This window comes from Polypterus senegalus, chromosome 2, assembly GCF_016835505.1.
Source record: "Polypterus senegalus isolate Bchr_013 chromosome 2, ASM1683550v1, whole genome shotgun sequence".
NCBI lineage: Eukaryota > Metazoa > Chordata > Cladistia > Polypteriformes > Polypteridae > Polypterus > Polypterus senegalus.
This window is the reverse complement of record NC_053155.1, coordinates 287,239,476-287,252,493: the sequence shown is the minus strand read 5'-3', so window position 1 is coordinate 287,252,493 and position 13,018 is coordinate 287,239,476. Positions and strand designations below refer to the sequence as shown.

The following is a 13,018-nucleotide window of genomic DNA, read 5'->3' as shown; positions in this document are numbered from 1 at the left end:
AAAATGCAGATTTTAAATGATGGTTTTTATTATTTAGGGAGAAAAAATCCAAACCTACATGGCCCTGTGTGAAAAAGTAATTGCCCCCTTGTTAAAAATAACCTAACTGTGGTGTATCACACCTGAGTTCAATTCCATAGCCACCCCAGGCCTGATTACTGCCACACCTGTTTCAATCAAGAAATCACTTAAATAGGAGCTGCCTGACACAGAGAAGTAGACCAAAAGCACCTCAAAAGCTAGACATCATGCCAAGATCCAAAGAAATTCAGGAACAAATGAGAACAGAAGTAATTGAGATCTATCAGTCTGGTAAAGGTTATAAAGCCATTTCTAAAGCTTTGGGACTCCAGCGAACCACAGTGAGAGCCATTATCCACAAATGGCAAAAACATGGAACAGTGGTGGACCTTCCCAGGAGTGGCTGGCCGACCAAAATTACCCCAAGACCACAGAAACGACTCATCCGAGAGGTCACAGAAGACCCCAGGACAACGTCTAAAGAACTGCAGGCCTCACTTGCCTCAATTAAGGTCAGTGTTCACGACTCCACCATAAGAAAGAGACTGGGCAAAAACGGCCTGAATGGCAGATTTCCAAGACGCAAACCACTGTTAAGCAAAAGAACATTAGGGCTCGTCTCAATTTTGCTAAGAAACTTCTCAATGATTGCCAAGACTTTTGGGAAAATACCTTGTGGACTGATGAGACAAAAGTTGAACTTTTTGGAAGGCACATGTCCCGTTACATCTGGCATAAAAGGAACACAGCATTTCAGAAAAAGAACATCATACCAACAGTAAAATATGGTGGTGGTAGTGTGATGGTTTGGGGTTGTTTTGCTGCTTCAGGACCTGGAAGGCTTGCTGTGATAGATGGAACCATGAATTCTACTGTCTACCAAAATATCCTGAAGGAGAATGTCCGGCCATCTGTTCGTCAACTCAAGCTGAAGCGATCTTGGGTGCTGCAACAGGACAATGACCCAAAACACACCAGCAAATCCACCTCTGAATGGCTGAAGAAAAACAAAATGAAGACTTTGGAGTGGCCTAGGCAAAGTCCTGACCTGAATCCAATTGAGATGCTATGGCATGACCTTAAAAAGGTGGTTCATGCTAGAAAACCCTCAAATAAAGCTGAATTATAACAATTCTGCAAAGATGAGTGGGCCAAAATTCCTCCAGAGCTGTAAAGACTCATTGCAAGTTATCGCAAACGCTTGATTGCAGTTATTGCTGCTAAGGGTGGCCCAACCAGTTATTAGGTTTAGGGGGCAATTACTTTTTCACACAGGGCCATGTAGGTTTGGATTTTTTCTCCCTAAATAATAAAAACCATCATTTAAAAACTGCATTTTGTGTTTACTTGTGTTATATTTGACTAATGGTTAAATGTGTTTGATGATCAGAAACATTTTGTGTGACAAACATGCAAAAGAATAAGGAATCAGGAAGGGGGCAAATAGTTTTTCACACCACTGTATTTGCAAGACAACGTTTTGCTCATACTGCTTTTTTATCGTTTAAGCTTGTGATGGTGTGGGTCAGCTCCACGATACCGGATACACCTGGCAGTCTCTTTAAACCGCCACTGGCAATAATGTTTCAGAGGGATGTGCTCAATAAATGAGGACACCAAACAAAGCAAGGGGAAGGTGAAAAGTGCTCAGTGCTTTTATTAAAAAAAAAAACAGACAAAACAAGTGTCCAAAAAGTGCAGTGCTCCAAAAAAGATCAGTAAATAAATAAATAACCCAACACAACTCCCTCTTCGTCTCCCCAGCTCACCCATACCTCACTCAGCTGGCAAAGACACTAGCAGTTGTGGTCTTCTCCTCCCGACCCCCATCTTAGCCGCCTCAAGCCGGATCAGACTGGACCACTCGGGATCGGTTGTCCTCCCATCTTCTTTCACGCTCTTGCAGTTGTGTATTGGATCCGTGGGGAGGATGCCGTCTCAATCGCACCAGCTCTTCAAAGAATAGTCAGTGGGCACGATCAACCCCAAGAGCACCAAACCTTTGCTTCAATGCAGGGTAAGCGACTGCGCTGCCTTTCCACACACTGGCTGGCTGGCTCAACCTGCCTCTTCACCCGCTGCTGTTCTCACGGCTCCTCTTCTCTTTGCTGTGTCTCTTTTCTATTATTCCCTCTTTGCATTCGCTGTGGCAATCAGCAGCTCCTGGAGCAAATTAGGGTCACAGGCAATCCTGTACCTGTGCACTAAGCGTAGGGCCATCAGCTCCCCCATCATGCGCAGGAACCGCTCTTGCTCCTCTACCACGCCGTCACCTGAAGGCGTGAGTCTGGCGATAATTATTTTAAAAGACTCCAATCAGCTGCAGACCTCAATTAACCACAAATCTGTGATAAAACTGGCTAGCACAAATCACATAGCCGGCTTCCTTGTCAGAACTCACTTTTCGTGTGTCATTGTCCTCAGTTATTTGGAAGTTGGCCAGTGAAAGGTGGACAGTGGTCTGCAATGAAAGGTGGGTCATTGGCCCATGAACATGTAACAGCGCAGTACACTCAGTGCTCTCACCACTTTCTGCTTTTCTTTGATTCTGTTTTGCATTCTTTTTAATTGCAAACATGGTGCTTTGTGGTTTAATGCTCTTTCAATTTAGGAGAAAAAGCTTGCATGCCATAATGGCAACTACAATAGCATAATAATGGTCCATGGTTATTGTGACAAGCATTATGTGCCATTAGGGGGCCCATACTGTGTCTTACCCGGTGTCCTATAGTGAGTGTGAAGGCACATCAGAGGAATACCATCTGAGCTATCACTGTTTAAAAATGAAACTGGTAGGTAATGTACATTATGGTTACTTGGGCAGTGTTACAGCAAACAGAACAGTTAAGATGTTTTTTTCTTTTAATTTAATATGCAGCAATCATTTACATTTAAGGGAGTGTAGTGCAAGCCCAGCCATTTACTTGTGAAAATGAAATAATACGCTCATAACTGCTGCTAATTTGGGTGTCATCCTTGTACTTTCCAAATGGTACATACTGTAGGTGCTTTGCTTTAGAGAGTGACTTAAATGTAAAATAATTAGTAATGTGATTAGTTTTTCCAAGAAGTAATGAGCAAAGTAATCCTGTTACAAATTGACAGAAGTAATTAGGAGTCTGCAATGGATTACATTCTTTGAATAACTACCCCTCAGAAAGTTAGGTTTGGAAAATGAAGATTTTCACTCTGTGCTTCCAACTTTTCAGCTTTAATTTAAAAATCTGATTGTGCATTAGTTCTCAGTGCATTTCCTTGTCATAACTGTTTAACCATGTCTGAGGATTTGATATTGTTAATAATATTGGATAGTTCTGTATTATAAATTTAGGATCGTTCATTTGCTTCTATTTTTTGCAGGTAGTCAGTGGAAGACTACAATACATTTATCACAATGATTCATCTGGCAAAATGGAACATATTTTTAGTGAGTTAAGACTTCAGACTGATCGCTGGCATATTCTTAAAGTGGTGAGAAATGGAATACATGCACAGCTCTTCTTGGATGATGAATGCTTTATTAATTTTACTAATCCAGCCCAGGATTTGATTGGACTTGATACTGAAAGGATTTTTCTTGGGGGAATGCCATCTGAGCAACCACGGTTTAAAAATGAAACTGGTATGTGATATACATTATAGTTACTTGGACAGTGTTGCAACAAACAGAACGGTTAAGATGTGTTTTTTACGTTTAATATACAGCAATCATTTTAGTTTAATGGGGTGTGTGCTAAACGAATTGTGAAGAGTCTGTTCATATTGTAGCTTTGCTTAAGAAATTGTTCTCAGTGGCCCAGGTACATCTTATTGATACCATTAATAGACTGCTCCTCCAAACGACCAGTCATGTGGCTTCAACTCAATATACAGCATAGTCATGCTCAGGAGGTTTAGCTGTTGTTCAGCCAAACAACAGAATTTGCAAGATGTGTGATCAAAATAACCTTGACTGTGGGATGATTATTGGTGTCAAGCGGGACAGCATCTGAGAAACAGTGGCCATTCGTATAATTGTCATGCACAAGAGTTTCTAGCGCTTACCAAGAAAGGTATGATTAACAAAACCAGAATGTGAACGATAGTTTTGTAGGTGAAAACAGCTGAGGGAGGCCAGTGACAAATGGGTGGACGCAAACTAAAGCCTTAAATTCTCAAATAATAGTTCTTTACAATAGATGGGTATCTCTTAACATGCAATGCTCTGGATCTTGAAGTATATGATGATTGTTAGTAACACCAGCAGAAGACCACAAGTTCTTACCTCTGTTAGGTAAAAACAGAACGAAACAGTGAAACAATAATTATCAGAACTTGATGACTCAGGATTCGAGAAATTTTATCTGGATCTCATGAATCTCTTGTTTTTGCTGCAACAGGTTCTTAAAGGGTCATAACTTGGTATTGCGTCAATGATACTGGCTGATGTTGGTTGTGTAACAGAGTAAAACATATTTCCTTAGCACAATTTAGGCCTCTTAATATCAAATGAATGTCACTGAAATGCTACTGCGTATGTAATAACTATTAGTAACCATGGCCATCCTTTCATGACCATGGCCTACACTTTTTCAGATTGATTATTCCCAGAGTATTGTGTGCATTTTTATGTCTTATATAAGGAAAGGCGGATTGAAACATTGGGATGACCAGGAGAGGAAAACATTAATGGAAACCAAAGTTGAAACCAGAGGTTTGCCCTGTCGTTCTGCGCTATCAAAATGCTAATCAAGGAATCAAAGTAAAAAGACAAATGCAAAGAGTCAGGAACCAGTGAATCTAAAGCACAAGACTTAAACACACACACAAGAAGGACTCATTTTTGGCGATATTAACAAACTCGTATAATGACATGTCTGATGTGCCTCTTTTTATATTGTCACATCAGTTATGTTAATTATGAAATTTCCAGAGACATGCTCAATAGCAACCAACAGCACATCATAATGATGGTAACTCAAATTGGCAGCGCCCATAAAAAATAAAACAGCATGATTATTTCATTAATACCTGAAAATAATAATAATATAAGAAAATATGTGCATAAAATTTGAGGCAGCAGTTCAGAAAACCCAAAATGGGAACAGATATAACAATGAGAAGTTATATTTTTTGGTAACGCGTTAGTTTAAGTACTACAAAAAATGCATCTGTCTCTCCTTTACTATTATGTAGCAAGACCTTAACAAACACTTCTTTGGGTCTTCATAACACTTACAAAGCATCATTAAAGTGTTTGTTTATCTCTACAATGTGACCTACTAACTTTACCTTGGAGTGGTCTGAGGTGGCTTGACTGAGACACATTTCTCTTGATACTTCATATTTAGTATAAGACCTGTGAATCCGACCCCACACTGCACAGAGATGACTACCTGATGTTTTATAAGTGTTACGAAGACCAAAAGTTACATAAGAGAAAATGAATAATAGTTGCATTTTTGCAGTACCTAAATTAAAGTGTTACCAATTTTTTAAAACCACTGAATCACAAGAACAGTGACATAAAGAATGCACCATTTTAAGATACTTCTATAAACTTAACAGTGATCTCGGTTTTCTCCAGTGGTCTGCACAGACTCCAATGGAGTATTTGCAGAATGAGAGGTTCACAGCGTGAATGTGTGCTAAAGAAATCTACAGGAACTGCATAATCTGCTCGAGTCAGCCTGGAACAGAACCTGAATTGGCCACTGAATGAGTGACACGATTTAATAGAAAACAAAACCCAATCGGCAGAATAAAACACATGCATGCAATACACCACAAACATGGCTCTGTCTTTACTGAACATGCTATGACCCTAGGGTATATACCCTCTTATGGCACTAACAACAAATTTGCAGTAGTGCCTGTCCAGACATTAATAGTCCGTGGAATGTTAAGATTTTGTGTAACAAGATTATTTTGCAGACGACTACTATATTTTTCTGTAGCGTGCAACAATTTATATACTAGATGTCAACTATTCTTTTTCACACAGGATTGACTGCCTTCATGCTCATTCAGTTGTTCCTAATTTATCTAACACAGTGTTGTGAAACTTTGCAACACATAATAACTTGATATTCATTTTGGCCATCGGAATAGTAATATAAACCTTTATTGTCATAAAAGTGAAAACAAACAATTAAAATAAGCATGCTGATTGGAATAAGTAAAAGCTTATCAGACAGCTGTGCTGTAGACTAAAGATGTCCCCTGCTTCCAATAAGCCTGTGATGTGAGACATGAGACGGGCCCTGTGCTGCCCCTCACCAGGCACCGGCTGTAAGCTTGAGCCGTAGGCTGCATTTAATCTGCCATCTGCTCAATGCATTCATCCTCGATGTAGCTGCTCTGATTTCTACTTCATTTGATTTTATGAGAGGTAAATGCATTTAGAATGCACATTCAAAAGAATGGCTCTTTTTATATAAACTCACATGTTCAAGTATTAAGTAGGAAATATGGGACCAATTTGTGGATGCATTTTTATAAACCAGCATTCATTCAATCTATGCATATGTGCTCTTCAACAGAGTCTTTGTATAGCCATCACTTGCTCCCTTCCTCTTCATCTCATGGTAAAGTTAAATGTGATGTAAGTTGGCTTGACTGGATCATAATTTACAGATTACAATGTGTTTAGTCATTTCTCTACTTCTTTTTTTTTTCTTCTTTGTTTCCTCCTTATAGTACGTCCATTTGGTTTTCCCAACCTATCGATTTTCCATTTTTTTTCACTTCCTCCTTCTCAGACAGTTACCCACTCTCATTGACTTAATTCTTCTCATAGGCACGTTAAGATTGCACCACATCAGACAATGCTGTCATTGGCCCACTTTGAATCCATAAAACTGACACTTGATTCTTTCCAGTTTCACACCTCCGGCGTGTTGCATACAATCTGTCTAGTCCGAAACTCTTGTCACACTAATATGACATTTCCAGCTGTTTTCAGCCGTAGCCTTCATTTACATAATCATAGAGAGATGTGGACAATCGCAGCACAGCCCCATGACAGGCAGCTACAGTATGCAGTTTAACATCTCCAGTGACTCAGTCATAGTGCTCTGTCTGATTTTATCACAAGTCATGAACTGAGCTCCTGTGTGTGCAAGAGCTGACAACCAGTTAGTGCTCAGCTGTAAGTACAACGAATACAATGCTCACAAGCAGAGACAAGCCCAATCAATTCCAGAAGAAAAGAAGAACAGAAAAGACCAATAGCTGCATCAAGAAGAGAAGAAAAATGTGTTTTCAGGATTGTAAAAACAGAACAGAGGCTCATGAAACTTTCAGTTTATTTGACACCCCATCTTTTTTATCCTATGACAGAATGAAGGAAGAAAAAAGAAGCTCCAAATGTGCCTAAGAAGTTGTGAAAGAGTCATACAATCCATCATCTCCTGAAATTCTTAGTTTTGTAACCTGATATCCTCCTGACACTGAAATCGTTAAGCATTATGTAGCAAGAGGCCAGGTTTAGTCACATCACTCTGTCTTCCTGCAGGAAATTTAGTCAAATATTGTGAGTCAAGTTTGCCAGTTTTTTTTTAAAGAACACAGCCATGAATAAAGAATGGTACCAAGACATCCTCCGAGAGCAACTTCTCCCAACCATCCAAGAACAGTTTGGTGATGAACAATGCCTTTTCCAGCATGATGGAGCACCATGCCATAAGGCAAATGTGATAACTAAGTGGCTCAGGGAACAAAGCATTGAAATTTTGGGTCCATGGTCAGGAAACTCCACTGACTGTAATTCCATTGAGAACTTGTGGTCAATCCTCAAGAGGCAGGTGTACAAACAAAAACCCACAAATTCTGACAAACTCCAAGCATTGATTATACAAGAATGGGCTGCCATCAGTCAGGATTTGGCCCAGAAGTTGATTGACAGCATGCCAGGCCGAATTGCAAAGGTCTTGGAAATGAAAGAAGGGCCAACACTGCAAATATTGACTCTGCGCATAAATTTCATGTCCTTGTCAATAAAAGCCTTTGATATGGTTGAAATGTTTGTAATTATACTTCAGTATACCACAGAAACATCTGACAAAAAGATCTAAAAACACGGAATACTTGTGTCATTCTCAAAACTTTTGGCCACAAGTGTAATATGGGAATTAAATTACCGAATTATAAACTTTGAAAGCATAATTAGTAGAGTAACACTGGAATGTAATCAATGACTGCTATTTAACTCAAAGGATGTTAAAGTAACAAGGAGAGAAAAAAAATCTTAGTGTCTAATATTCTGTAAAACTGGTACTGCATAAATGCCTTGTACAGTAGTATTTACTTTCTCTTATGTAACAATATCTTCACAAAGGATTATTTTGGTCTTCATAACACTTATAAAACATCAGTAGATGATTATTCATTTCTGTGCAGTGTGAGGTTATTAACATGCTGGTAAAATTACTTGTTAACTTGAAGGATTCACAGGTCCGATACTAAATATTGAACATCAAGAGAAATGTGTCTCAGTTGAGCCATCACAGACCAGTCCAAAGTGAAGTTTTGTTAGAAGGTCACATTGTAGAGATCAATAAACACTTTACTGATAATTAATAAATGTTATGAAGGCCCAAAAAAGCATTTATGTCCTTGTTACATAATAGTAAATAAGTAATAGATGCATTTTTGCAGTACCTAAAGTGTTGTGGTTACGTTTTTAAGATCTAGGGAAGAAAGTGTAAGCATCCTTGATAAAAAAGAAACCTCATGGTAGCCCTCCACAACCAAAACAACACACGGGAAGAATGGGGTAGGATGAAATGGTGCCCCTATTGCACAAAATACTCAAAGAGGGACAATCATAAGGAGAAAGCAAGATTAATGTGAACAAAAATGAAACTAAACAAGCCCCTGATTCATTTCTGGTCCTAACTAAACACAGCTTGATCTCTTGCTTATTCAGTAGGGTGGCTCACCAATTTGCCCACCATAGTGCCAAACCAAAGCATTCCACCTTTTTTATTTTCCCCCTCTCTGTTAATGTATTGAGTTTTCTTTTTTTTTTAAATGAATTTCCTTGAATCTCAATGCTTTCTGTGCAGTAAGTGGAAATCTTAGTTTTATGTCTTTGTGAACATTTCTGGCTTAGTGTTTGTATTACTCTGTTTTCTGAAATTAAGCACATTTTAAATTTTTTTATTTTGATTAACATCACCATGGCACCATTTTGTTTATTTGGAGGCACCACCATATTGTTGGCTTTTCTAGGACATTGCTGCTTGTCAAATGCGTCATGGCACCTAATATCACCTACATTATGCAATGCATCATTCTCAGTCTGCAATTTGGATATACAAAACAAAGCCTTTGTGCATATGGTTGTATTTTGGCTATGAAAATGTTTGCTGTTTCTTTTCAACTTCTGCTTTCTGGTTAGCGGTCTGATTTTTGATGAAAGATATCTTTTTTCCCCTCTTGGTCATAACCTTTTTCCCTGACTATGAATTTCATTCATTTCCTGGTCCAGTGTTTTCATTCTCGCACTGCTCAGTTCTCTGGCAGTACAGTTAACTATTTCAGAAAAGCAAATTTTAAAGTCTTAATCATGTAAACTTGGAAGAACCTCTACATGTGAAAGTAAATGAGTAGCAAGCAGTTATACTGTGTATAAAAGTATTCTTCATATGGAAGAGGACAATTCTATGTGAGTAATTAGGAATAACAGAAAATCTAACAGACTTCCTCAGTGGATGAGAATGGTAATAAGAAAGAACTGAAGAGAAAGTAACACCTTTAAAAAAAGTTGCATCAGCCCTAACAGTTAAGGAAAATCAAAAATAAACATAATGTACCTGCTTAATCCAAATTACAGGTCATTGGCAGAGCCTTATCCATTAGCAATGCAAGAAACTCTCCTGGAAAGGTTACCATCACCAGCCCACTGTAGGGCCCAGTCATGTACATATGCACACTTGCATTTACACAGAGAAGATGCAAACTCCACACATACAATGACTGGGTGTGTTATTCAAATTCAGGAAGCTGAATTACTGCACCATGTATGTAGTAAATCAAAATAAATGCTACATTTACAGTATACATATATATACACATACGCCAGCAGCCATATCACATGCACTTCAGAAGAGGTCATCCACCAGAAGCTAAGCATGTTTGGGCCCGGCCAGTACTTACCCTGTGGCCTGAATATGGATGCCAATGCCTCAGTGCAGTGATGGGGATACTGTGCTGTAAAAATGGTGCCATCCTTTGGATGATATGATATGACATAAAACTGAAGTCTTGACTCCGTTTTCATATAAGATCCCTGGGCATCCTTTGTAAAGAGTAGGGTGTATCCCAATGTCCTGTCTAAATTGCCCACCTCAGCCTAGTCATTTTGGCCCCCTAATCATCCCGTCTCTGACTGCCTATCTCTCTTTCAACCTTCACCACCTAATAGCTCCTGTGTGATGAATGTAATGGCAGAAAAATGGCTGCCATCGCATCATCAGGTAAATGCTACAAATAAGTGGTAGTGGAAGTCACTTCCCACTCACTGTGCAAAGCGATTTGAGTTGCTATATAAATGTAAAGAGTTATTATCACATTTAGCAAGTGGCAGGCTTTCTCTATCCACTAGAGAAAGTTTTGAACCAAATTCCAAAGCAGAATGTTTTTATCAAATAGGCCCTGAACCTGTAAGAGAGCCAGAATCCAAAACATTGCAAGTTCATCACAATCCAACTATCAATTCTTTTACTGGCTTCAGTTCCAGTCTATCTCTGCAAACGTTCGGCCAAAAGCAGGAATCATCTCTGGACCATGTGCCAGTCCAGCTCAAGGCACAGTCATGTATGCACCCCCAACTCACTCACACTGGCCAATTTAAAGTTGTCAGTTAACCAGAGAAAAGAAAAACAGAGGACAAGGAAATAATCTGCATAGAGTAGTAGGGGGGACAGATGACCAGGTTAAGACTTGAGTCCAGCGTTCTGGCATATGCTGCAGCAGTACTAACCAACATACCACACTGCGGTACCACAACACAGCTCAGAGCTCCTAGATGCCATAGATAACATTAACTTCCATAGGTTTTATTGTCTGAAGCTCGTATGGGAAAGATTTCTAATTATTTTATCCTCAGAGCTCCTAGATGCCATAGATAACATTAACTTCCATAGGTTTTTTATTGTCTGAAGCTCGTATGGGAAAGATTTCTATTTATTTTATTCTTCCTATTTATTATTTTTGCAATGCAAATGACTGGCCATGTGACCATGGTTGTTGCAACTCTTTGAGGTGGGACTTCCTGTTTCTATAGCACATTTCAGAGCTCATTTTCCTCCCTTTCCATGTTGATCTTCTTCTTCATACTCCACCATCTTGACTTCAGTTGTAAACATAGTTGTTTGATGTCCACTAGCACTGCTGAGGAAATTGCAGCATCAAACTCATCACAGTTCTGCAGAAGAGCATTTTTTCTGACTTATATCTGGAAAATACTTTGTATGTGGTAGGACTCAGACTGTTCAGATTATTTGTTTTTTTCAGAATCATTCACTTTGGGATTGTGTCATCATTCCAGTCATATTTTTGCATTCTCTTTACTTCAAGGTTTGTGTCATCATTTACTGCCATCTAGTGAAGGGCAGATGAAGCTCCATGAAGCTTTTGAGGCTTCTTCCTGATTGTACTGCAAAAAGAGAGAAGTGACATCTGGTTGTTTATAGAAACCATAGCAGCCATGAGACTGAGACAGTCAATGGAAGAAGCTCATCTACAAGCCCATGTTGATTGAATAATTTCAATCCAACAAGTGCACTAAAAGCCTAAAAATGCCCAGTATGAGATATTGCTAAGACAATAACGCTGATATTAAAATTCTGCAATAAATGTGTATGCTTGACAATTTTCTACAATAAAAAAGTGTTTAAATGTCTTGTCCTTGTTTGTTGGTATAATAGCATTCATTCTGAATATATTAGATGGCAGCACTGTTTCATATATGACAACTTTTTCATGTGAGGTATTTTTGCTGTTAGAAAATGTGCTTGTGAGTTGGTCAGAGTGAAAGGGACAATGTATAGTGGGATATTTAGGGAATATGCCTACAGTATTAATGGTACATTGTAAGTTCTACAACAGAATAGTAATTATCTTATTGTTGTGTAGCAGATCGAAATGTCCCCACACAGTTGACCACTTTTTTCCAGGTCATTTTTAATTCAGTGCAATCTCAGTATAAAATATGACTGGTAGTTTCACATCTCCTTTAATAGCATGTGGAACAGCATAAAGCTTTAAAGCAATCAGATTGCTCTCAGATCTTCAGTGACATTCAACGCTTAGGATATCATTAGTTATGTGGTAATGAAGATTCAATACACTGTTTTGACATAGCTTGCTTCATTAAAGTGAGACAAGCTTTGAAGCTTCGGTATCAGACGTTCCATCCCTTCCACCATCTTCTCAGATAATATTCCAACCTCGACTTTGTGTGTGCTTGGTTTGTAATATTTTTTATATGTATTGTATTGTTGTATTGTATGTTCATTTGGAGAGGAAACAAAGGTGGGTAATTTCCTAGTATATGTTACCATTTAGTTATGTTTCTTACTTATTAACTCACTGTATATATTGGTGCACCTTCAGTTATTTATGTTTACAGTATATGCATCTTTCTTTACAATACATTCATCTTTCCCCTTTATATCTTGTTAACTACTGTCTTTGACACATGATTTGAAGGATGAAGTGGGGAAACTTGTTGCAAGAGGAGGACAGTGTTGACTTGGCTTAGGCCAAGCTTTTACAGGCCTCAGGCCTGGACGTGTAGCAGCCAGCCAAGACATTCTGAGGTGGTCATTACAAAAAAATCTTAAATGAAAAGGCTTTGAAATGTCACCACCAGGACTAAGCATGTGTCAACAACAGGAGCTGTTACATGATTTGACCTTACTCTACACGTTCTTAGAATCTTGGTAAATTCTCAAGTTAGAATAAAATCACCTGTTAATCTATTTTTAACCAATTAAATTTTTAGTTAGCA

General features: G+C 38.7%; 1 protein-coding gene across 3 annotated transcripts in view; it reads left to right on the top strand.

The window, feature by feature from the left end:
* LOC120523965 (protocadherin Fat 4) overlaps window positions 1-13,018 on the top strand; it is a 176,062-nt gene that overhangs the window by 147,368 nt on the left and 15,676 nt on the right. For 2 of the 3 annotated variants that reach the window (XM_039745722.1, XM_039745721.1), the window contains exon 15: window positions 3,382-3,643. In XM_039745722.1, the coding sequence (XP_039601656.1) occupies window positions 3,382-3,643 (262 nt within the window). Of the gene's footprint in view, window positions 1-3,381; window positions 3,644-11,583; window positions 11,836-13,018 lie in introns of those variants that run through there. The other variant, XM_039745723.1, reaches the window with a different exon arrangement.